This window comes from Spermophilus citellus (genome assembly GCF_964194105.1).
Source record: "Spermophilus citellus genome assembly, chromosome: 6".
NCBI lineage: Eukaryota > Metazoa > Chordata > Mammalia > Rodentia > Sciuridae > Spermophilus > Spermophilus citellus.
The window spans coordinates 88,597,948-88,625,206 of record NC_138187.1 but is presented as its reverse complement, the minus strand read 5'-3'; the positions used below and the strand labels follow the sequence as shown (position 1 = coordinate 88,625,206).

Below are 27,259 nucleotides of genomic sequence, written 5' to 3'. Positions count from 1 at the left end.
CATTCTATACCAATGTATACATTCAGGGTTAACCAGTGGTCCAACCATTTTGGTACACCCAGAGCAGTGCTGGATATGCTGCCCTTGCCCATAATAACCATTCTCTCTCTCTCTCTCTTTTTTTTTTTTTTTTTTTTGGTGGTGGTGGGGGAGCAGCTGGGTACTGAGAATTGAACTCAGGGGCACCCAGCTCTGAGCCACATCTCCAGCCCTAGTTTGTATTTTATTTAGAGACAGGGTCTCGCTGAGTTGCTTAGCTCCTCACTGTTGCTGAGGATGGCTTTGAACTTGTGATTCTCCTGCCTCAGTTTCCCCAGACACTGGGATTACAGGCACCACTGCGCCTGGCCACCATTTTTCTTTAGCTATGAATCTATTATCTATGGAGTCCACTTGCTACTCAGAATGAGCACAATCCACAATGCCTCGCTGTATTAAAATGAAATTAGCTCCAATCTGCTGCTGAGTAAGCATGGCCCAAAGGCCACATCCAATGGCCAGGGCTGCACAAGACTCTCAGTGTAGATGTGGGCACTGCCTGTGTCGGCCTTTGGTGTTCCATTCAACCATGGTGCTGAAAGTGTCCTTCCCGCCTTTCCGTTTCTTCATCCCCCAGACTCTCGATGTTCCAGCCTGCCTTACATCTGCAGCAGGTTAGTGGGTCACTTTCCCACTCACTGGATGTGACCCCAATGCTATCTCAGCGTTTACGCCAGCCCTTGCCACGGCTTGTGGGACACACCAGTCACATTCCATTCATCTTCTCATCTTTCCCCTTGGCTGGAAGCTCTCTTAGGGATGGGACCACCTGTCAAATATTCTCTGTGCAAAATGCTCCCACAGAAATAACCACAATAGCCCAATAGATCCATTTCTTACCGGTTTCCTTTGAACCACAGCACTCACATTCTCCCTGAAACAGATATGTCTTCCAAATATATGGAAGTTTTTAACTACTAAAACCACCAATGGCCTCTGACCATTTCTCTTTTAAGAAAATGACACTTGAAACCACAGAGACGTTCTTGGGCTAAGGAAGATGCTTCAGCATAGGGTCACTCTCAGGGGTCCCTGTCACCCAGAGCTTCAAGGCCATGTTGCCTAGAATGCTTTAGAAGGCCTCCCACAGTGGGCCTCCTCTGATCTGCTCACTGAAGCACGGGGCTGGCCAGACTCCCCTGTTTTTCTCTTCAAATGTAACATCCACTTTTGTATCTGTTACTTATCACCAGAGTTAAGTCCCTATCCTCCAGCCATACCTGACCTTCCTTTGTCAAAAGGTCACCCGTGTGACCTTGCCTTTGCTGCACAATGAAGACTGTACGTACTCTGTCCAAGCCAGATCAAATGTCACCTGTCATATTTTTGTCACTTCCTCCTCACACTGCTCCCATCTCTCTCTAAAAATCCCTTCCAGTTGGCGTGGCTTTGCTTCACATCATCTCCTAGTAATAACATGAAACCCAGAGAGAGACCAGAGGGGGTCTGTTGTTGAACCAGCAGTTCAGACAGCACCTGGCTCCTCAAAGTTGCTTAACAAACAACTATCCCAAGATAAATGGACTGCTGTGGCCACAAAATTTAAACAAAACAAAAAAACATTCATCTGGGTATAGTAACAATAAAGGGAGCCAACAATAAAGGGAGCTTTCTCAAGAGAAAGCACCAACATGCAGAAATACAGAGCAGAGACAGACTTGCAAGAAGAGTCCAGAAAATGTCTGGGATTCCTAAAGCACCACAGCGAGAAGACCTCTGACATCCTCAGGATCTGCCTCTATCTTCAGGTCACCTCCCAAGGTCAGGAGAGAAATGGGAAGCCCCTTCCCAGTGACATGTGGCCCCAGTTTTGCTGGATAAAGCCATGGCACAAATGTCACTCATGCACCCAGAGACCCGTTAAAGTGCCGTGGAAGAAGGGGATAAAAAAGATCCCCATGAGCCATCGAAGGACTCGGCTGAGGAGCAATGTGCTCTCTGCTGCCTCCTGAGGTCCTCTGTGCCTTTCCAAGCTGGATCCTCCTTAAGAAGCCCCAGCTTCTTGGCTGAAGCCCTCGCTTTACTCCTTCTCCTGTCTTCTCAAAGCACATGTTCCCAAACGTCATGGAAGGAAAGGCGGTCTGCTAGGCTGTGCACCTTTCATGGGCAGGAACGTCATTTGTCTCTAGCTGTCAGCCCTTGCCATGAAACCCAGGAGGTGCTGGATAAATGAGAACTGAACTGACTCAAATGTCTAGGGCCTCCTCACATTGCGCCTGGGGCCCATAGGTCCTGTACACTTATGCCGACCGAGATGGTGTCTGTGTTTTACCTCTTTAAGAACCAGCACACATTTGCCGGGCCCCACCGACTGAGGTAGCTCCGCGATCCTGCCTTTGTTCAGGTAGGGGCCTGAAAAACACCGGTGGTTGATGAACAGCTGTGGGCAGCAGTATTTCCCATTGACGGTTCCTGCGGGGGAGACAACACAGCAGAGGCTTTGGATCTCATCTCTGGGACTTGGGGGACAAGGAGGCACATGCTTGATCTGCTAGTCAGCAGAAGTCACCTGGAGTTGCTGTCCAGGGTCTTGACTGATGGGACTCCAGAGTTACAACAGAAAGAGGACTGTGAACAGTCAGGACCCCAGGGCCAGCACTGTTGGAATCCTAATTAGGGAGCCTCACTCTGTTCCAAATTGTGACACAGTGGAGAAAAACAGATGATTTTCTTCTTTGGAGAAAGAGGCACGGTATCCTAACATCAGGACGTTTTATAATCATAATGATACCTTAAAAGTTATAATGATTTTTTTCTACCATACTCACAAATTTCACTATTGATTGGGCAGCATTCAAGATACACAGAGCTACAAAGACTACGATGATGTCAACCCAGCCATCACACAGCTCAAGCAGAAACTCACTCTGGCTTCCATCTGCCCTGTTCTTAGTCTTCCAACTTCAACAGTGAACAGGGCACACTGTTGGTTTTACTCTATCTAAAGGTGCCATAGCAAAAAGTAGAGTGATTAAATGATAAGTTCTCACTCTAATGTTTCTTGATGTTTATAAAACAGAATGAGGTTCTACTTTTGGCTAAGAGACTCCCTCTCACTGCAGCTCCTGCCCCAAGGTAAGCTACACCATCAGCGGTATTTCTGGACAAGTACTGCTATTAATTCGGGATGGCAATGTAATAGGAAGTCCTGTTTTTCATAAAACTCAATGGGTAGGAGGTAGACATGTTATTCTTCTGGATATAAGAGGAAAGGAGTGAAATTACCATTGTAGAATATGAAAGCGTAGCTTGTATGGTCCCTTTAAGATCATTCTGAATTTTGAATTCAATATCACAGGCAAAATCAAATTCACAAGTGCATTTATACATAAATTTTTGGTAGGATTATGCTGCCCAAACCTTAGGAAAAAACATTTTTAGTTAAGTCTACTCATAAAACTGCTCTGTTCAATACAAAGATAAGTTCAACTAATAGGACTCTTCCGTGGCAAATAGTTTTTAATCCTGGAATTCAGAGTGGATTTCATTTTAGCACAGAAAACAAAATTCTTAATCAAGTATTACTAATGCAAAAACATGTCTGCTGTCAAACAGTAGCTCACAGAAGACCTCACAACCAGCTACTCAAACTCAGGATTTTAACAAAGAATTCAAAAGCCAGTGGGGACTTAAGGAATAATCACTAAGGTGAAAATTCAAGTGACACTGTGACAAAATGTCAAAAAAGGAGTGCCTAATGATGATATTTTCATCGCTTTCCTGTCCTGCATGGACATCCATATATACTACACCGTACTAAGCTGGCTCCTAATTCCAACTAGCATGTGGATCCTTTTCTGCAGATCGGGAGACCTCTCTAGGGCTATTGGCCAAGAACAGAAGAGAAGAGGGAAAGCTACATTAGTTTAGAAATTTTAAAAAGGCAGCTACTTGTTAATGAGTTGTACTAGAAAAAGGAGAATAGACTCAAAGTTGAGAGATACTCATGGAGACCTAAAAATACATGCATGTCTCCAGTCACAGCTACAAACTGGAAGGGACAGAAAGCCCTTGATGGGACCCAATTACCTGTGGAGTCCAGGTGAGGGAATAAGCAAAGGTCATGAGGTATTTTCTCAACAGGCACTGTGGATGGCGATCTGTGGATAAAAAGAGCAAACTACCATGGGTCACAAACTTTTGAAGAAACAAGTACATTCTGAAGTTTTCTCAGAATACAAAGTGAATATTTCAGAAATCAAAGATAAGAGCATTATAAGATAGGATGTGTACGTAAGAATGTTCCAGCAAGACCAGATAAAAAGACCCTTTCAGAAAAGTTACTCTCAAATCCTTCTTATGACCAGAAAAAGCAGAAGGCACATCTGCCTCTGAGTAGCCATCACTGACCACGAGTTTCTTCTGGGTTGCTGCTGAGCATGTCTCCTGTCATAGAACTGTCATAACAGCTTCAATTTTATATTAGACAAGAGGGAAAATACACTTACATTTAATTAAAGTCAGACTTTTCCTCTGTGGTGACTAATTGAAAACCACTTTCTACTAACCCGAGTTTCTGACTTCTATGAATTACAGCCACACTAAAAAGGAGAACTTAGAAAAATCCTATAAACTGATGATTCCTAAAATGTGAAACAGGCTTACTCTAACAGAGCTGTTATAGTTCAGTTTGTTTGTTTGTTTATGTACTCATTTTGCAATCCTGAAGATTGAACCCAGGGCCCCTGTACCACTGAGCCACATCCCCAGACCTTTTTACTTTGTGTTTTGAGATAGGTTCTTGATAAAAATTGTCCAGACTGGCCTTGAACTTGAAATTTTGCTGCCTCAGCTTCCTGAGTTGCTGGGATTACAAGCATGGGCCAACATGCTGGGCTGACAACTCAGTTTAAAAGATAGCAAATAAATATATTTTCTGAAACATAGAACTGAGACAGGTTTCACAGGGACCCCCAGGCTGGCCCGCATGGAAACCACACAGCTGAAAAGCTTCATATAATCAAAGCAGACATCACAATCCATCATAGAGGAGTCATCTACAGCAATGGTTCTCAAAGTGTGGGCCCCAAGCTCACAGTGTTGGCATCATCCTGGAACTTGTTAGAAATGCAGAACCTCAGGCCACCCTGGACATCCTGAATCAGAAATACTGGGACTGGGACCTAGCAACCTTTGTTTTTCCCAAGCTCTCCACATGACTGACATATGTAAAGAGTGAGAACCATTCATCCATAGACTACAAATTTGGATTCAATTTTGGGTCTATTATTAATCCCTTTACTTCATGTTAGGTGGATAAAATGAAGTTGGGTTATGAGTCTGTCACACTATGTTTTAGAAATAAATGCATTTAAAAAATCCACAAAACTGTTATTCAAACAACAATGCTGCTCTTGCTCAGTTTCACTGCATTTAAATTTAAACCTGAGTTTGTGATAAACGCTGGTTGCAGTTAACTTTCTATGCATGTATTTTTATTGATCTAAGAAAACACAATTACTTGCAATGGAATGTACATTTTGGTGTATTTTAAATATTTCACAATATATATAAGGGTCAGCAGCCAGTTATAACTTTTCAGAGACATACTGCTGCACGTCCACTCTCGCCCAAACCCTCTTTCCTCCTAACAGTACAAGTGAAATGGGTCGAGGGGCAACCTACCTTTGTTCAATAATTCAAATTCCATAATCTTTTTTTCACATGGGAATCTAATTTAATCTTCACAAAACCCTGAAAAATAGGTATTTACCAGGGTGGCTACTGAGATATGGAGAACTAAAGCAGCTGGCTCATGTGCACCCAGTGGGGAAGCAGCAGAGTTGGGGTGACGCTGAGTCCGTTCTTTGTCTCCAGTCCTGGTCATGGATGAAGAGGTGGGGAGGAATCTCCAGCTCAGGGAGAGGAGCTGTGCTTCCAAACCACACTGTCACACAGGTCCCTGAGGGTACCCAGAGTCAGTGAGTGGGTTTGGGATAATTTTCGGGGGTGAAACAGAAAGTGAGCAATGACAATCAGTACTACAAGTTCCTCTGGGAGCTGACACTGCATTTTGCACATAGTAGATACACAATAAGTAATAGCAGCTACACTTGACTGTCACTTTTACTCCATACCACTCTTAGCTACTCTCTAAGAACAAGTCAAACTTCCTATCCTCTACAAAGAAACTTTACAATTTATCATACGGTTTTGGAGAAAAATGAAAAAAAATAATCAACGTACTGTTTTTCTGGCTGCACAACTGCAATCTTTCTCTTCTTTTGGGCTATAGACAGACAAAATATAGGAAGAGAAAAAGAAAATCACATTGTTAGTTAGTGGGACAGATGTATTTTTAAAAAATGACTTAGTGTAAGGATATGTCCATTTTAAAGCAGCACTTTAAATACTGAGGAGTTATTGTAGTCAAGCCACAATTTTATATTAATTTCTTCTAGCATAAAACAGGAAGTCATCAGACAAGAGATCTTAATAGAACCTGGCGCATTTAATCTTATCACTACGCTGGCTACTTTATTTTGAAAGGTGCTTTTAATGAGAAAGAAAAAAAGAGTACATCAGTGAACATGTGAAGATAAACTGTTGCAAATATGATGATCCAGAATGATTTTTCCCCTCAGAAGCTGTGATAAGGCAAATAATGCTGCATTGACAGTGTCCCCTAGATGAGCCCCAGAGGCCTGCATTTAAACTAGAATATTGTCCCTAAAAAACAAATACCAAATGTCTTCTTTGTTATAATGAGAGCAACTATGAACAGAGCAGGGAGGAAGAGCAGGAAGAAAAGATTAACATTAAACAGAGACATGAGATGGGAGGGAAAGGGAGAGAAAAGGGAAATTGCATGGAAATGAAGGGAGACCCTCATTGCTATACAAAGTTACATATAAGAGGTTGTGAGGGGAATGGGAAAATAAACAAGGAGAGAAATTAATTACAGTAGATGGGGTAGAGAGAGAAGATGGGAGGGGAGGGGAGGGGGGATGGTAGGGGATAGGAAAGGTAGCAGAATACATCAATTACTAATAGGGCATTATGTAAAATTGTGGATGTGTAACTGATGTGATTCTGCAATCTGCATTTGGGGTAAAATTGGGGGTTCATAACCCACTTCAATCTAATGTATGAAATATGATATGTTAAGAGCTTTGTAATGTTGTGAACAACCAATAAAAAAAAATAAACTAGAATATTGAATTACTGGAAGAAGAAGTAGTGGTTAACAAATACATCTAATCAAATATTGACATAAATCAGCAAATAATGATATTTTTGGATAAAAAGACAGTTTATATCTCTATCCAATTATATTTCTATATTACTATCACCTTAACAAAAACAGACCAGAGCTTTTGGCACCTATTAATCTTGGCTCAGATAATCCTGTGTCTTCCGATGTAAGCATAAATTAATTCCACCAGTACGTCAAAAGCTGTGAGAGTCTGGCAGGATAGAGTCAGAGTTTGCCTGCTCACAGCAAAAATGTATGGTTAATAAATGAATGCAAGAATTAATTAAATACTTGACAAAATCTTTACCTATTCTTGACTTTATTTGGCATTTGATTCTAGCTGTTACTTTAAAAAGTATAAACTTTTATGATCTCCAAGGTAAAAAAAAAAAAAAAAAAAAAAAGGAGTATAGAACGACTTGCCTAACTCAGTCTGGGGCTGGGGGTGGGAAGCCTGATTATATGGTAGCCTGGTAAGGAGCCAAGCACAACAGAAAAATAAAGCAAAACACTACAATGTTTCATCCAACATGTGATTTTGCTCCAGAAAAACTAAAAGCACTTGCAGCCCCCCACATCCATGTGCAAGAGGGAGGAAAAAGATACAGGATGCTATTAAGTCTTATCTAAGGGAAAACAAGGACAAAAAGGACTGAATCCAACCCCCTGGCAGACCTCGGGGAAGATATTACTTGATAAGTTTAAGCCAGTTAGAGTTTTATCTTCTCACTTTAAAACATTTTTAATCAATGAATGTTCTTTGGATCTCAGGGACACACTCTCACCACTTTTGATGCAGATTCTTAACCAGCTCGGTAGTGAGTAAAGCACAGCATTCTAAACTGATTTTGGTGAATATGGGGGGAAGGAGATCCTTCAAAATCTGTGGACATCAGGGATGTGAAGCCCACTATGTGATAGAACTTTGTTCATAGCTATGTCTGGAGAAGAAATGGAAGTTACCATGGAACAGGGTGCCGGGAAGAAGTAGAGATGGCATGCAAATTCTATAAAGAAAATATCGGAAATGCAATCTTTTTAATGGAAAGGTGAAGCCCACAATCTTTGAGAACTCATAGCCTTTGATGTGCTTTAGGGTGGGATAACAAATGCAAAGATTTATTAGGATTTTGAAGCAGTACCATCCTCACCTATAATAACATGTTAAAACCACTGTTGTATGTATTAAAATGTACATGAGTGTTTGTGTTTGTATGTTTGTGTGTCTGTGTGTGCATACTGCTGTAACAAATATGGACACTGGTTTTATTGGGTATTTCTGTGATCACAAGGATGTGAGTAACACACTTTTTAATATACAGTTGAAATCTCACCGACTAATTAGTGCTATGAGTAGGTTCAATATTTCTAAGTATTTCCGTAAATTCTTGGACTATGTATGATTCCTTTACAGGAAATTGCAAAAAAAAAAAAAGTAGATCTTTCTAAGAAATGATAATATAAAAACATGGTATCTAATTTAATTTTTATCCCATCAACATAATAGATTGCACACGAAACTGAGAGTGAAGATTTAATATATATCTATTTTTTTCTATTTATCTCTCTGGGACTCTCAATGGCCTCCTTACTTGGATTGTCAACCTGTGGAATGCATCTGAATGTTACTCTCATGCACATACTTGAAGGATAACAGAGAAAAAAATTGGTGTTATTTGGGCCATCTAAAATCTTCCTCTATTTTTTATGACTTTCCATACAAAATTACCTAGCTATTCACCAGATCACACATTATCCACCATCTATTTAACTGGGCAACACTCACATACTGTTTTGTGTGGTGTCGTCAAAGGGTAAGAATTAGCTTCACACCAGCCCACTGGGAAGATATCCATGGATTCCACATCCACAATGACCTCTGGCACCGGAGTCTGCAGACCTACAGGGCAAGAAACAGAGACAATAAATAGGTACCAACAAAGAAACAGAGGAAAATCAGAGCATCTCTAGGACTGAGAAACATGGTCCTTCAAATGTTAAAAAAAAAAAAAAAATCAATAGTATTTCAGATATGACTTTAAGGAGTCTATAGTCTTGTGATAGATATAAATGTTAGAATTATACAACAGAGAACAGATAAAGGGGTTCCAAAAAAAGTGGGGGTTTGGAAAAGAGAGACACTTCCTCCTGAAGATGGGGAGGGAGAAGGACTTGAGAGAGAATGGATCGGAGCCAAGTTCTCTAGAAGGAATAGTGCCTCCTTCTCTAAGGGCAGCTGTGAAATTGAGAAAATGGGGAGCTTGGGGTGGAGGCCACACGGCACACACGTAAGCCACCATGCCATGTTTCCCCCAAGTCCAAGCAAAGATCACCTCAGTAGTCCAACATGACAGCTCAAAGCGGCTGCTGATTGATTCCAGTGATTAGGAGCCCAGCCTGGTGAGGAGGCAGTGCCTCCAGGGAACTTGTTAACTTCCCAGCTTGACCTGAGATGCTGATTTTGAACTTGGTTTGTGGTCTGCAGAGTCTGGCCAAGTCACACCAAAGTTGTTTATGCAGGAATGTCTTTTTAGGGGGATCTGTCCAACCACCACGTCCTGTCTCATAAACCCAATCATGCCTTGTGATAAACTGGCATCACAGCCAGGAAAATAAAAAGACCAGAAATCTGTATACAACAGCAGTGTATGTTTCAAGGAGGGCTGGCCACACAACAAATTTGGAACCCAGCCCACTTGTTATAAGAAGAAAATTCTACCCTGGATCAATAGTTCTTAAGGAAAAACACAGCTAGGGAGAAACTCCTGAACCAAGAATCAAAAGATAAGAGCTGTTTATAGAGAGCGATTCCCGGGCTCTGACCTCTTAATCTAGTATGCTTTGGTTTCCTGAGAACCAAGGTGAAAACACCACAGTAAACCCTGTTACACTCTGTGTCACCACATGTCACCTGATAAATGTGGAATCAATCACCCCTCCCCCCATGAAATTATCATTTCAGGAAACTAACTATACAAGATGGTCCTAACAGCACCGTTAGCACCACGACTCCTGTCTCCTAACTCCTCACCCTAAAGCAGATACTGTGAAAACCAAGCATGTTATTTGGCAAGGACAAGCTGCTAACTTAGTGTGAAATCAATGTACTGTTGAATATCTAGAACCCCAATACATACATGTTATCATTCGTTATTCTGATTTTGACTGGTTCTCCAAGAAACCAACCAACTTTCTATATGCTTAATTTTATAATTTCAAGGATATATAAGTTAAAGGAATGGAAAAAGTTTTATAGGGCTTATTTCTCAATGAAGTGAACAGAAATCATTTCTGTCTAATATCATAAGATTTGGTCAGTATTGAATCTAATTGCTAAAGGAATCATCAAGTCAACATCAAACAGGAGGTTCAAATAGACCAAAGATGAAGACGCTCCCCGCAGCTTCCAACCAGGCTGTGACTGCCCTGTCCTGCAGGGCTCCCGAGTCTCCAGAGGACCAGGGCAAGGGCCCGGCAACACTTCCCAGTACCAGGTTGCTTGTTTCTTAGCTATGTGATCATTTTGCCAACAGGTTAAATTCATTCACCAAAAGTGTTCGTATTTCCAGATTTGTGTTTAGTTACAAATAAGATTTTCAATGTCATTCGAAGCAGCACTTCAAAAGGAAGCATATAGTGAACTTCAGCTTTAAGTTCTTCCTAAACTGTCTTTCATCTCTAATGTTCTGTTGGTGCAAACATCACATCATATTAATGCTTTAGTATATACTTACATATGACGAATGCATTAACAAGGCCACACATTACAGCTGTTTTACCATCTCTTTACAATTGTCTGATCATGCTTCCCATTCAATTGAACTTAGAGAGGCCAGCCCCCCTTTTCTCAAGAGACTTAATAGCCCTACCTTCCTTCCATCCCAATCTAGACTATGAAGGCATCTATTAAGTGAAAGTGGATAGAAACATGGGTGATTTAACAACCAGGAAAGTTTTCCCAACCCCCAAACTTTTCAAATCCTATTCTTATTTCCTTGAATCAACCTTATAAACCTAGATAACTCTGACCAGACTCAGAATATATCTTTAAAAAAAATCATTATTTTCCAAGTTGGTGACCCAATAGCTTACAAAATCATCCATTGAAATGAGCACAAAGCTCCTCCTTGCTCATTCCAGGATACATGCAAAGCACCTAGGCAAAATTGATCACTAAAGATCAATTCATTTTTATCATTTTATAGAAAAAACCCTTATGAATAACTCAAAATCATACTCAATTGTCTAAACTGCAACTATCAGTACAGATTCCACATGTCCAATCTTAACCAGAACATTCATCTCAAAATTCATTAGAAAACTGAAATTTCCTTCTATGGTAAAATGTATAAAAAAAGCTAGGGTCTGTCCAAATGATGGAATGTTCCCCAGATATTAAAAAGAATGAGAAACCTGTGTATAGACTTACACGTAAACATCTTCAAGATGTATTGTGAAGTAAGAAAAAGTATGCAAGCAGAGTGTGCACTTACCTATTTGGTAAGGGGGAAATAACATATATTCATATGTGCATGAAACAAATCTGGAGGAAAATGCAAAATACTAACACTGGGAAAGGAACCATGTTGCCAGGGAACAGTGAATTACAGAGCAGGATGGAGAATATGACCAAAGATACTTTTACTGTTTATGTGCCTTTGCCAGTTATCTATTTTACAGCCACAACTTCATAACCTCCAAAATGACAATACCACAACAAAAGACATCCCGAGAAGAAAGGAAGAACCCTGCACATAAATGTGGTATTTCCACTGAGATCAGACTAATAAGATAAAGTTACCATTAAAGAAAATAAAACTAAGCAACAACGAATCATTTCACTGCTACAAGATACTCCACACTCACAAAATAAACTGATAAGAACATGACTTTTGTGAGAATCACAGTGGAACCTTTAAAGTAATTCTGTTTTTTCCCATTTTCAGAGGATTTTGTTCTCAATTCAGCAAATGACAAAGTTCTCCTTGTCCTTGCTGTTGGAGAGGCTTTGTAGGACAGCTCAACCCAACCAAAGAACAGTGCTTACAGGTCAATGACCTATTCTAGCCAGAAGGTTAGGATAAAAAAATGGAGATGACCTGGAAGGACACTTCGGTGTGTTCCCAGGAACACAATCCTAGCTGACTCCATGCAGTTATATAATTACCTCACTTTCAGCAAATCACAGAGGAGAGGGCAAGTGGGGGTGGACTCGAGAGTGGAGATGCTACCAGGTGCCATGGTCAAGAGAAATCGGAGGGTAGAGTGGCCCAGAGTCAACCTCGAGGAAGGAAAATTATTTTCATTTACTTTGGTAATGGAATTGGAACAACCTCTTCATCTTGTTTAAAAGCCCGGATGGAAAGGAAGGTGAGAGTATTTAAGGGAAAAGAGCCAACTTGCTAAACTTCCCACTGCAACTCACAGGGTTCGCCAAATGCCCGCAGGCTCGGGAGTGAAAGTGAAAAACCTGAGAAGAATGAAAAGTCAGTCTGACTGTCCCAGAGCAAGCAAGAACTGGGTGCTGGACACCCTGCATGCCGCTGCCAGGCTTGTCCCCTGCACAGATGCCAAGCTACCAGTCACTTTCAGGGCATCCCCTTGTCAACCTTGGAGCCCAACACCTAAGGAAGAAGATACGGGCAAAACTGGCTGGCAAGATCAAGGTATCAAAGGAAAGATGGTCTGAGAGCAAACAAGAGAAGGGAATAAAAGGTGTCTATGTGGGGTGTGTGCATGTGTGTGCATGTGGGTGGAGAGAGCCAGAGACACTCCCACAACAGCAAACACTTATAGCAGTTACTGCAGTCCAGACACTTACTTCTCCATAGGTTTGAGGCTCACAACAATGCTTTAAAATTTTTTTTTTAATTTTCATCTCCATTTTATATATGAGCAAACTTGAACTACAGGAAAAGATGATCCAGTGGTCGGTGGAAGATGCAGGATTTGAACCTGGACAATCTACCTGAGAGCCTTAGAAGGCATGAGGTGAGTAGTTCTAGTTTCTTACCCCTGGGTGGGGCTCTCTAGCATCTGTTTTCTTCCTAGGAGATCCCCATGTCTCATGTGCAGAATTCCCAAATTAAGCAGAAGAGAGAGCCAGATAACCTGTCTCTGCAGGAAGGTACACAGGTTCAGGTTCTCTCTCCAGGGCTCTGGCATCTTGAGAACCTGGTCACCTAAAAGTCACATTCATCACAATGGCAGCTAGGAACCCCAAACTTTGTTTTGGTTCCTCTGTCAAACCTCTGGAGAGGTGTGCGTCCCAGCCTGTCATCCACAGCCTCACAAATTACTCATGTCCTGCTGAAGACAGCCAGAGTCGGCTCTGGTCCTGGCCACAACAAAACAAGTTTGGTCCTATTAACCATCTCTTCCCACAGGCAGCTCCTGCTCTGGGGTCACACTTTCCATGTGTCCACGTAATACTGCGCCCACAGCCTAATCTGAGGAAGCAGTTTCTCCCACAAATGTTTCCCGGAGGCCATACCTCTTTTGAAAGATGTTAAAACCACCCACGCTGGCTTGAAATATAATTATTTTCCCTTGTCTCATTTTTGCAAATGTATGCAAAATGCTTATTAACTACTTGACTTCTTCACAAATTATGGAAAGGCTTAATAACAGGCGGTTGATTGTCCCTAGTCTCCTAAACACAAAAGGTTGGGTCAAACAGATATCTCTCAGCTGAAACACCCTGCCTGTTAGACCTATTAGAGTTGTTTAGAAACTCTAATGTGTGCAAAAGTCATGGGGGAGGGTGGCTTGGAGGTGCTGATTCCTAACCCTTGCTCCCAGGGACTTGGAAGCCCTTTCAGGAATGTGCATTTTGTAGGACCCAAGTGAATTCTGATGTGGAGGGTCTTTCATTGAAACCAAGCCAAACATAGGGAAAAACTCATCAAGGGGTTTTTGAATTTCAGCCTCAAAGTGTAAAATCTCACCCTCTCAAAATTCAACTGGAAAAGCAGCAGTTCTTCAGAGACTGCTATATCTTAAACCAGCATTTTGTTCAGAAACACACATTTACTTACTCCTCATGTCTATTCAGTGAGCATTTAGTAATCAAAGCGCACACGATGTCTTGTAGCAGCACTGCTGTGTGAGATGCTAAGACAGGAAGAGTCCTGTGTAATGGCTCAGAGCACCACACCAACCTCATGGTGCTTAAAGGCCCAATGAGAGGTCCTTCCTGATGGTGCACAGATTCCTTCAGGGCAGCAGATTAAAAATGAGTTGAGCTCACTCCACTTCCACTGATGACTGAGGACTTACTATGACATGCCAACAATGACTTTCAACACACCCAGCCAATCTCACGACTGTCCTGGAAAGCACGCCTCATCATTATACACATTTTACAGAGCTGTACAAATAAGAAGAGAGACTATAAACTCAGAAAAAAACTCAAGACCCTCCCCGAATCCAGGACGCATGGCAGTTAAATGCCATGCCATGGAATTTAGACTTGAATTTGTAAGAAATGTTCTCACTGAATATTACAAGGAAGGCATGGGTGTATTTCATAAAGATGACTCTCAGAGCCCCAGGAAGATGGCAGAGGAAGCAGTTAGGAGACCAAGGGAATTGTGAGGGCAAGGGGACAGAGACCTGAGTTGCAGTGTGGTAGTGAAAAGAGACAACACACACGAGATCAGGACCAAGTAACAAATGTGTTATTAAAGGGTCCTGGAAGAGCAACAGTCAAAAATTACTTTAGAGCTTCTAACTCAGAAGATTTCGTGGTCTAACTCTGGTAGAAAAATGGTCCCACTGAGCCAGGCAGGACGGTCAGGAGGAGCAGAGGCAGGGTTGTATTTAAATCGATGCCCACATGGAGGCATCTGCAGGGGATACGATGGGGTGATGAATGTGCTCACTGTCAGTGAGGGGTACTCGGATTCGTTGACAGAGTGGCCATCTGAAGTCATGGGGAAAGTGAGGCTATGCAGAGGGGTGAGAAGGAGGACTTTGATGAGTCCCAAACTCAAAACGAAAGTGAAGCTAAGAAAACTTATCTAAGAAGGGGGAGACTGAGGGAAGACAAACCTGCCTGCCCCAGAATTCTTGAAAAACAGGAGGAGAGACTTTGAAAGAGGGCCAATGAAGATCAAATGCTGATGAGAGGACAGGAAACATTCCAGAGATGATCACAAATGCCAATAGAGAGATTTAAAGAGAAAAAAGAGAGAAAAAGAAAGTATCACAGGTTTAAAAGAGAGAGAGAGAGAGAGAGAGAGAGAGAGAGAGAGAGAGAACCAACCAACCAGAGCAAGAGATGGAGAACACACTAACCCTCTTACCTAGAGGTAAGGAGGAAGTCCCAGCAGCCTCCCACCATCCCTGCCAGGAACACAGGTGCAGAAACCCAGGCAGTGCAGGCATGTTCTCCTGCCCTGGGTCTTGCTGCATTCCAATCTTTAAGGGTGGAGAAAAGGAATGCAGCACCATCCCCAATACCCTATAGACTTAGAGAGCTCCGACATGCTCCTGAAGAAATCGGGACCACACAGGCACTGGGCCATACATGTACTTTGCTCGCCAATGTGGAATATGAAGTTCATGGTACACCTATGCAATTCCTGAACTCTAAAAACATACCGCCTAAAGCTATATGTAAGCATGAATTCACAGACTGAACTTTCTAGAATTGCTTTGCCATCATTGATCATGAATTTTTTTTTACTTTCTCTAGATTTCATTTAATTTCACTGTCAACAAATTCTTTAACCCTGACTAAGCCATGAGCCTCCCACATGCTGATGAGGTAGCCAGGTTTTGAAGATTAAGAAGACCAAATGACAGGTTATTATATAAACCATCAGTATGTAAACATAAAAGCATCATTACTAGTAGCAAATCCTGCAAAGAGCTGTCCTCACACAAATGCTGTATGATTCCATCCACACAAGGTCCCTAGAGTAGTAACTTCAGAGAGACAAGAAGCAGAACAAAAGTTGCCAGGAATTGGGGTGAAGGAAGTAGCGTTTTGTTTCATGGGTGCAGCTTCAATTCTGTAAGAGGGAACCACCGGAGGTGGACGGTGGTGATGGTGGCCCAACAGCATGGACATACTTGATGCCACTGAATACACACTTGAAAAAGGTTAGTTAACATGGAGAACTTTTACATCATGTATACTTTACTACGATTATTTATTTATTTATTTATTTATTTTTTTAAAGAGAGAGTGAGAGAGGAGAGAGAGAGAGAGAGAGAGAGAGAGAGAGAGAGAGAGAATTTTTCAATATTTATTTATTTAGTTCTCGGCGGACACAACATCTTTGTTGGTATGTGGTGCTGAGGATCGAACCCTGGCCGCACGCATGCCAGGCGAGTGCGCTACCGCTTGAGCCACATCCCCAGCCCCGTACTACGATTATTTAAAAGTAAAATAATGGTGTTTTTTTTTTCCAATAAAATCTCTCTGTTGTGGAACTATGGATAAAAAGCTGACCTGGTCAAAGGTCTTGTTGACCTACTGTATTAATCCCTGGAAATGCAGGCTGCAATTCCACTGGGTCTGTTTGAGGTGTAAAATGAAGTTGTGCTTGTGTACGCACAGGCAGAGCATCCCTAACCTGAAACCCTGAGATCAGAAACTGTGTGAGCATGGTCATGACACCGTAAGTAGAAAATTCCACACCAGGAATCTCTATTTTTTGCACAAAATTATTTAAAAGAACATATAAAATTACCTTCAGGCTATGTGTACAAGAAACATAAATGAATTTCATGTTTAGATTTGAGTCCTATCCCTAAGATATCTCATAATGTACATGCAAATATTTTTTAAAAATTTAAAAAACCCTAAGTCTGAAACACCTCTGGTCCCAGGCATAAGTGTTACATTCCATCTGTGTTTAGTTACGTGTCTGGGAAAGTGCAGCTCATGAGAGAAGCTAAGGAAGGCAACACCATGATGGGAACCCTCCTAATGGAAGAGCCAGAGCCTGTAGCATGAGGGAAACATTCGTGTCATGTCTGAGACATTCGTCCCATGAGAGAACAACCTGGAACAAATCCGAAGTTACTTGGTTGAGAGAAGACAGAGGCTCAGGTGTGGGAGCCAGCATGCACCGCTGCAATATCCCTGACCCACGTTACACAATCACATCCTGACTGTAGACATGAGTATCTGACTATAGACATGAGTATCTACAGCGGAAGGCAAAAATAAGAGAACCTCCACCTCGTCCCCAAACACTAACCCCCAGCATCACACACTGCACTTCCTATGCGTGCTTTGTCAGAGCTTAGAGTTCCTCCATGTGGACCTAAATAATACGACTTTAATCTCAGATCCTTTATTCATTGCTTCCTTTACAACAACAGACCCTTTATAGATACCTATGAATGAATAAATTTCCAGAAAAGTCAAATATGAATGAGAAATGATCATTTTAATTACCTAAAGTGTTAAGCCATGTGTTGAAAAAATTTCAGTTTAATGCATAAAAATAATGAATAAAATTGTTAAAAGTACATTCTAAGTTTCAAGTGTCAAATAAATGGTCTATTATCAGAAAAATAATCATTATATAAAATAATTTAATAGTAACAAAATGACCATAATGAATTCCTATCATTTTAGCCCCAGAATTGTTATTTTATATACACACACACACACACACACACACACACACATATATATATATACACACACACACATACATATATATAAATTATATACAATTTTATTATTTATATGTACCTATAAAATAATAAGAAATAAATATACACATAAAATAACAAGAAATAACCACCATAAAAAGCAAATTCTCAATAAAGGCGAAAAACAAAATAGAACCTAAAACGAAACTCAAGTGAAGCCAAGCAGACAGACTGGAATTTTACCTTATCTGTGCATGTTTTTTAAGTGATGAGACAGATGTAAGATTTTGACCAATAATTCCTGATGATATTCAATAAGCAATACTATAATATTCAACAGATTGTTCAAAAGCACTTTTTAAAAATATGAGTTAAGTTCTGAAACACGAATCATCTGTTTTCTGATCTGTTTCCTAATGTTAACTCCTTTTCATTACTGCACAAAGTACTCCAGAGAGTAAGAAGAACTGACATGAGCTGACTTCCTTTTTTTTTTTTTTTTGCTATAAACCAGAACTTTATATTCAAAAAGGAGAAATACTATCAAAAAATATTAAACACATACTCTACATTGCCCAGCACTCTTTTTAAGAAGCGGGAAGCTCTATGATCCTAGCAGATGAAGCAACTGAGAAAATATCAAGAGCAGCAGACATGAACCCCAGGCACATCTTAATGGCTTTGCTAGTTTCTCCATTTATAAAAATCAGGACACTCTCAGTGCTGTTTGTGTTAGGTAATTAACAGCTGTAATGCACACTGAAAGTAGAAACTGCTAAATAAAGACTGCCAAAGAATTTGAACCATAATGTGCTAAGTAATAATGATGAAACATAGGCTTCTAACTTTATCGTTTTTGTTTTCAAATTAATAATGCAAATAAGACTGATCTTATTACCATGGCTCAGCACAGTGCTAGAGAGCAAGTTAGCTTTAGTGATCAGAAATCACAGAAGGGATCTTGTGTCTCCAACAGTACATGACTTAACTCTACAGGCAGCAATGAAGACATTCACGTTCTGTTCCAGTAGCTACAGAAATACCACTATTTTGCCTGTGTCTATATTTTTGTTCATTCCAAATAGAAGCTGCTCTACTTGAAAAATCCACTAAGCAATAAATGTTTTGAGAATTACCATTTATTTCACATTGATTGTGAAACCCTAAACCACATCAGTGCTTTAAACTATGTTCTGGGAATTAACAACACAATCACATCTAAAATGACCATTCTCTACATTTTCCAATCTACTACAATATTTATGAGGTTGCAGGAGCATCTAAGTTTTCATGCATTTTTAGACTTGCTTACTAAGGAAATAAAGATGAGAAGAGATCAGGACCCATTTCTAGACCTTCCCTCCAAACTTCACGCTCCACTGGTGGTATCAGCACTTATAAGAGTTAAACTATGCCTAGACAGGAAAGCTAAATATTTTACTACTCATTAGCTGTTCTTACCTTTTGCATATATATATATATATATATATATATATATTTGAAATAACTACTGAGTTCCATAAAATTAAATTAAAAAGACCTCAAAATTACAGAAATCAATGAAAGATGGGAAAACCTTAGAATATACATCTTGAAAACATGGTCTTCTGCCTGAATCTAAAATCTGTTTAAGGTTCTATTCACAAAAAAAAAAAAAAAAGAAAAGAAAAAATTGTTCTGTGAATTTTATGAACACTTGTAAATAAACTGTAGCTATAAAGAACTATTTCAACATCACTGAAGAAATAAGAATAAATCTTGTTTATTATCTATTTAGGGAGAAAGTCATACCCCAATAATATTTTAAGAAAAAATTAAACGTCCACAGAAGAAACTAAAGTAAAGGGTATTATTCACATTAAAATGCAAACATATAATTTTATTCTCATAATAACCAAGACCTCAAATACCATTTTTAGTGACTCATATTAATTTAATTGTGACATTAGCTTTTATAATCATAGATGTAAAAAGACCACTGTGTTCCAAACATAATTATCTCACCAGCATCTCATTTCACAAAATTATTAGTTAAGATGAGTGCCTCCGAGAGAATTAATATTTGATTTGTTTCACTTATTTAAGAACACTGAATAATTTAACATCTGTTTAAATACAGGGGAAGCCACACGCCACCCCTTCACCCCCCTCCCTGAGAGTGAATGTCTGCACCCTGCTGTCTCCAGACAGGCCCCAGCTCTGCTGAATGCACACCAACTGGGCCTACCTTCCAGATGAAGCCACATCAACCGCCCCTTCACGCTGACCACAGAGGCCACACAGAGTTCTCCTGGATTCCGGGGGTTCACGGCTTCCAGTTTCATGTTCTTTGTGAAACCCCGACTGAAGGATGTCTGAAAGAGAAACAGAACTGGCACTGAGACCAGAGCTACCCCAGCAGAATAAGGGCAGAGCACGTTGGGTGAAGATAGACTTGCACCCTCGTCTCATCCCAGGACAGGAGGAGGGCTGGTCTGCACATTCACTGTTCCCCCCATTTGTGAAGAAAGAACAATGCACGTTTCGTTTTGGCAATCCAAAAACTAGAACTCTGCTTGGCAAACAGTGGGCGCCTGATAAATGAATCAGGATATGAATACAGTCTTTCCAGTTCTGCACATGCCCTTACTTCCAGAGGATTACAGATACACACATCATTTCTTCCACTTTCCTATATTCCTTGCTAAAAATCGTAACTAGGCATATTTGAGGGTGTTGAAGTGGGCACATGGAGTATCCATCTGGCCTTGTTTTCTTTGAAGACTGCCCTTTAGCATGTCTTAAAGTACAGTGGTGATGGATCCACACCCCACCCACCCTTGGTTTTTTAAATCTGAACTCATTTTTATTTTCCTTCTGTTCTGTTTATTCATATTTGCTTCCTAAATTAACTTTTGAAATTTTACCTATGGTAAAATTCACTCTTTGGGGTATGCTGTTCCCTGAAGGTAGGACTGTTAGACTAACACACAGGCACATGTTTATAGCCACAATCAAAGGACAAAAAGAACAGTTCCTTCAACCCCCAAACTCCCTTGCGCTGGCCCTTTGATAATCAGTCTCTCCTCAATGCTGGATCCCTAGCAAACACCAAACTCTTTTTAAAAATTCCTATCAATTTGTCTTTTTATCTTACAGTGTCATATTAATGGAACCACACTGTGTGGAGGCTTTAGAACCTGGCTCCTTAGTAAGTAAACTGCATTTGAGATCCACCCATGTCACTGCATGAGTCAATAGTCTGCTCCATTTTATGTCTGAGTAGTTTACATAGACGTACCACAGTTCAGCCATTTGCCAGTTAAGGCACACTGGAGGGCTTTCCAATATTCAGTGAATGTGAACAAAGTTGCTATAAACATTCGGGTACAAGATTTTGTGGAAATGGAAGTACACTAAGCTGCTCTGGTTACCATAACAAAACACCAGAGACTGGGTGGTTTAAACCACAGAGAATTATTTCTTCATGGTCCTGGAGACTGGAGGTCTTCTGCTTGTGGGTGCAGGTCTTCTCCCTGTGTCCTCATGGGGTCTTCCCTTTCTGTAGGTCTGTCTTCCAACTTCTCTTCTTATAAGAACACCAAGTCATACTGGATTAGGGCTCAGCCATATGACTTCATTTACACTGGTTACTTCTTTGAAGATCCTTCCTCCACATTATGAGACACCCAAGGGTAAAAAATAATGAATTATGGGAGGATGCAATTAAACTATTAACATTAATTTTTCAATTCTCCAGAAATCAGATTGTGGACCACATGGTAGATGAATGTTTAACTGTCTAAGGCACTGTCAAATTGTCTTCCAAAGTGGCCATGCTATTTTACATTCCCCCAGCACGGAGCACAGTACTGCTACAAATACTCATTGGCACTTGGTGTTGCTGGCTTTTCACAATTTAGCCATTCTATGGGATCTAGTGGCACCTCACTGTGGTTTTATACTTGGTTTATCCTATTGAGCAATGACACTGGGCATTTTCCCCCCCATTTCTTTGTCTTCTAGATAGCTTCTTATGTGATATGCTGCTTTTTCTTATTCCACTGAATTTCCAATTGTACATGGTCTTATTCCTCACACACCTGATATTTCACTTGTCATTTTTTCTCCTTGACAATCTTTTTCTCTCTATTCTTTAGATAATTTCTACATTCAAGGTCATGGATTCTTTCCTTTATTATCTCCATTCTGCTATTAATTTCGTTTATTGCAGGTACTGTGTTTCTCAATTATAGAATTTCTCTCTCTGCAATAGTAAGGATTGAAATCAGGGTCACTCTACACTGAGTTAAATTCCTGGGCCATTTTTTTTTTCTTATTTTTACACAGTGTCTCACTAAGTTGCTTAGGCTGACCTCAAATTTGCAATCCTTCTGCCTCAGCCTCACAAGTCACTGGGATTACAGGTGTGTACCACCACACCTGGTTCAAAATTTCTCTTTTTTGTATTTTCTACTTTTTCTTTAGGAATTCTTATCTTTTTATTCATAATGAGGATATTTGCCTTTACATGTATGGTTCTCAAACTTTAAGGTATATCACATAATCATGTTGACAGCTTTTGAAAAAGCAGACTTCTGGGCCTTCCCCAGTTTCTGATGCAGTTGATTATAGGTGGAGGTAAAGAATTTGTATTTCCAACAAATATTCAGGTGACCCTGCAGCTACCGGTATAGGGACCACCTTGAGAACCATGTTCCACATCACTGAGCTTAAATAGTCACAGGAAGGGTTTTCAATATTTGTTTGCTACTTTCAACATCCGGATCATGCTAGGTTTGGTCTATATATCTTTCCTATGGAAATGAATCAATTTTCCAGTTTTTCCCTGTCTTGAGCAACTTTGGATTGAAACTTGTACATTATAAACATTATGGTATGGAGACAGTGGATTGTGTTACATTCTCACCAAGGATGCCAATTTTTCAAAGTCCATCTTGAGAAGCAGAAAGCTCTCAGTCCTGTTCTTTTGCCCTCATCTAGGCTAGCGGGGTCTGAGGGATGATACCACGTGTAATTGTCCTCATCCTGGCACAGACATGATTCAACCAAAGAGAACAGGGGCACCACATACAGGATCCATGCTTTCCCCTCTTGATGCTCCCCATGGGAAACTCCCCTCAACTTCCAATACTTGTGATCACCCAAATTCAACAATATGCTTCACCTCACAGAAGACTGTGAGGTCTGCATCCCTCTGTAGCTATCCCGCACCTCGCCAACTCTGGCTGTTCTCAGAATGGGACAAATGACCACACTGCTGCTTCCTTCTGACCACTCCCCCTGACCACAATGGCCTATTCTGATTTGTCCTCCACTGCCCCCATATGGGGTTTTTGGTACAGTGTCCAGTTGCTACCTACAGGAGGGTCAATTCAGTATGAGCTGACTCAGCCAATACTGGAAGCAAAACTCCCTCCTAACATTATTTTTAAGTAAATATGAAAAATTTCCCCAATCATTAGCTACTATAAATTCTAATAGGACTGGAGTTGTGGCTCAGTAGTAGAGCCTGGCGTGTGTGAGACACTGGGTTTGGGTCTCAGCACCACATATAAATAAATAAAGGTCCACTGACAACTAAAAAAAAAATATTTAAAAAAATTATAGATGGGCAGAGTGGCGCATGTCTATAATCCCAGTGGCTCAGGAGGCTGAGACAGGAGGACGGCGAGTTCAAAGCCAGCCTTAGCAATTTAGGAAGGCCCTAAGCAATGCAGTGAGAACCTTACTCTAAATAAAATACAAAATAGGACTGGGGTGTGGCTCAATGGTCAAGTGCCCCTAAATTCAATCCCCAGCCCAGTACTCCCCCCAAAAGATAAATTATAATGGGACGTGTAATACTCTCTAAAACAGATCTAGTTTGAAGTATATAAACTAAGGTAAACAGGTTCCTATTAAGCCACAGAGACTACATATTTCTGTGACTCGTGGAAAGGAATCAAAGTAATTCATATTTACCTGCCCTTCATAAAACTTCAGTTGAAAAATGAAATTATATCTTTATATAATCTGAAGAGAAGTAGCTATTGTTATGTTAAAAAAATCAATTTGTCCCTTTCCAGAGATATTCTCGGTGGGCTATTTTTTTCTGCAAGTCATCCTGTCTCATCCATACATGTTATGTATTGAGCTTCTTTCTGATAACACAACTCGATAGCTGCCTGAAAAACCTCTAAGTAAGTTAAAATGCATTTTATTCTACTTAATAAGGAAAAGCTACAACCATGCAACCAATTTTCACTTCAACTCACTGCTTGAGGGTAATTTAAAGGATCAATAGCAAAACTGTTACCTATGAGTTTATTTTACTAAGCATTTGGCTGTGTCGATCCATTTCCTAACTGCCTCTGATTGTTAAACATCCCGGGGGAAATGTCTTCCATGCATCCAATTCCACACCGGCTCCCTTCTAGCACACATGAGATGTGTGATTAAAAAATGAATTCATAATAAGCATTCCATTAAGGATCACGTGGAGCAAGCTAACAAATTCAGCAAAGTACCAGTAATGCAATGCATATGCCAACAGGCAGACAACAATTCTGTCTGTTAAATAAACGGAGAGCCAGAAACAAAGGCATTCCTAATGAACACGGCAGCAAATTCATTACAGCAGATTTAATATTGGTAGCTAGATCCTGGATCAGCTCAGAAGTCAACTGGTGATGTGGCTACTTGTTCCACCATTAGAAGCCACTTGGAGGACTCCAGGCTGAATGAGAGCAAAGGACAGACAAAGAGAAGCTTTGGTGGAGCACCGCTGTCACAGTGGAGGTACTCCCTAACCACAGAAACAGGGGCGATGTTTTTGCTTCCCAAAGAGAAGAAATGGGGAAGGAATATTTCTCTTGTGAGGTAGGAAGCACAATCTCAAACAGGCGTGAGAGTGATACAGGGAGTGTCCACGGTCCTAAATGAAAGGTGGTCAGGCCAGTGGATTCTGAGATAGTGACAGCAGCATGGAGAAAAGTCAGGCAAGGCGACACTTGACCTAGGAAGCCTTTGGGGCTCCTCAGCTGCAATCCTCATGGGCATGGCCACACAGCTGTGCCCAATGACCACCTGACCACATACCACACAGTCCTTGACTGCTACAGAGAAACCACTTATGTGTGAAGGCAATGATAGCCAGCGGAGAGGCCAGTTAATCATTTAAGGGGCCCTGATTTCCAGTTCCCACCTCTACCACTGAGCTGCTTTGTTTGTATTTATGAGTACAAGTTGACCCAGCCATCGACCCACTTAATTTTTCAAAATCTGCATTTGACATATGCTCAGTTTTGAACTTCTTTTAAGCCAACACTCTCCCCTCTCACTTTTCCTGTTCTCTGATGCCTGGAGCACAAATCACCATGGGGGAGGCAACGAGTCGGCAGCACCTTCAGAAACAAGTTTCTCCTTCGCACTGCTGTGTCTACAGGTTCCAAGCAAGGGAACTGTACCTTTTGTTCTCAGCCTAAGAGATTAACATTCATCACTAACAGTATGTTACACACACCAGGCTATCTATTTACACTTCATTCTTAAAGTAGATAATATTCCATACTCCTTGTCATAGTTCCTAAGGTTGATGAAGCTTAAGTGAATAATTTTATAGATTATTTTACAAGACCACCTCTTATGACTTATTGCTACTTTATGTGTCATATAAATCCTATTATTATGCCAATAAGCTCTCTTTGAATAAGTAGTTTAAAGTAAGCAGAGCACAAAACTATTTAACTTGAATCTTACTAGTAATCAGAATATTTCATAAAGCAATCAAGGGGGAAAAACACTATTTTTAATAAGCCTTAAGAGCAAAAAAGTCCTTTATCAATGAGCTGGTCAATATTACAATACATGGCAAGTGTACATCTAATGTTGGCACAGATGGTAGCTGTCCAATATCTGTCCTCCTCCTTCCACAGCATGGAATGGCAGCTGGGAAAAGAAACCCAGGACCCATTTCTTGACTTCACTTACAGCAGTCCAGAGACAATTCTCACCAACAGAAGGTGGAGAAGAATTTGTCAGCACCAGGCTACTGTGCTTGGAACCAGGACCTTAGCTCCTAGCCTTTTTCCTACCTGCTTGCAATCAGGTGACCAATGGAGCCCAAGACTCCACTAATCAGGAACACCCTGGACTCCTCCTTAAGCAAGAAATTGACTTTTCATGTGTTTAAGACACTGTATATTTATGTGCCAATTTGTTACAAACCCAGCATTATCCTAACAAATACACAACTTGAAAGAAAGATTACTTTTCAAAAACAAAGTTTCCTGATGCTTCATTCCATGTGTGGTACTCCAAAATGGCCCATCAATAGAAAGCAAATTTTAAAACTTACTGTGAACAATATCTATGATTTTAAAAAGTAGCTAAGACGAAAGTTTCTTACGTTTCTAAAGCAGAAGGGAGGTGCTTCTTCCGCCCCGTGCTGCTTATGATAATCCGCCCAGTCAAAGTCCTGGCCGGAGTAACCTGTGAATGATGAAACACAGAGAGCCAATGTTAGCTGAGCCAAATCCCAGGCGAATGCTGAACCTTAGCATGGGTCAGTGGTTGAAATCATAAGAGGAGCAAGACTAAGTCCTGAAGGATGAGTCCTCAAGCCTCACAGCATCAGATTTAATGAGGCTCAAATGAAATATTTTGAAAAATGCAAAACATCTAATATAGGCAAGGAGTGCCATCATCACAATGCAGGACCTGAAACCAGCTGAAGAAGGGGGAACTTACCTGCTGCCGTACGGGATACCTGCTGGCAGGTACAGAACAGCAGAGAGAAGGAATGTCACAGAACATTCTTACGATCCATTTTGCAGAAACAGACAAAGACACCTCCCTTCTATAAATGCCAAGACCACAGCAACTTTACTTTCAATATCTTCAAAGAAATAATGAGCATTTATTGGGGAAAAATACAGTTGGGAGATGGTTCTTAGAAGAATAAATGAAGAAAGAGCAGAAGACAAACAAGGAGTCAAAACCCTCAAAGACAAAGGAAGAGGAAGAATATAAACCATGCCGTGGAACTGAACTGCAAGGACGAAGGAAAGAGAGAATTGGGAAAGATGGGCCTCTCTGGCTTGAAGCTTTGGGGAGAAATCTGATATTCTAAGGAAAGGGTTTTGAGAAATGACTATTCACATGCACTAAATTTAATTAAATGCAGTGTGATTTTTTCTTTCTTTTACTGACTTCATTTCTGGAGGAGAGGGGATTGCAATTACACAATAAATCCATCACGGAAACCACAGAAGACACGGGAGGAGATGAGGGGAAACAGCACCGGCTCATAAATGAGAAAGACACACAGAGAGGAAAAGCCTCCAAGTCAAGCCAATGAGCCAACGCCAAGGAAAAGGGGTGAGGTGCTTAAACTTCTCCAGTTAACAAGGACGGAGGTGGAAGTAC

At 40.7% G+C, this 27,259-nt stretch overlaps 1 protein-coding gene across 4 annotated transcripts in view; it reads right to left on the bottom strand.

Annotated features, from left to right (window-relative positions):
• Window positions 1-27,259, bottom strand: part of SFMBT2 (Scm like with four mbt domains 2) — a 221,244-nt gene that overhangs the window by 36,194 nt on the left and 157,791 nt on the right. For all 4 annotated transcript variants that reach the window (XM_081297166.1, XM_081297168.1, XM_081297167.1 and 1 more), the window contains 6 exons: window positions 26,241-26,323; window positions 20,079-20,205; window positions 9,021-9,134; window positions 6,226-6,268; window positions 4,069-4,139; window positions 2,312-2,451 (listed from right to left, as the gene is read on the bottom strand). In XM_081297166.1, coding sequence (XP_081153292.1) covers window positions 2,312-2,451; window positions 4,069-4,139; window positions 6,226-6,268; window positions 9,021-9,134; window positions 20,079-20,205; window positions 26,241-26,323 — 578 coding nt within the window. The remainder of the gene's footprint in view (window positions 1-2,311; window positions 2,452-4,068; window positions 4,140-6,225; window positions 6,269-9,020; window positions 9,135-20,078; window positions 20,206-26,240; window positions 26,324-27,259) is intronic.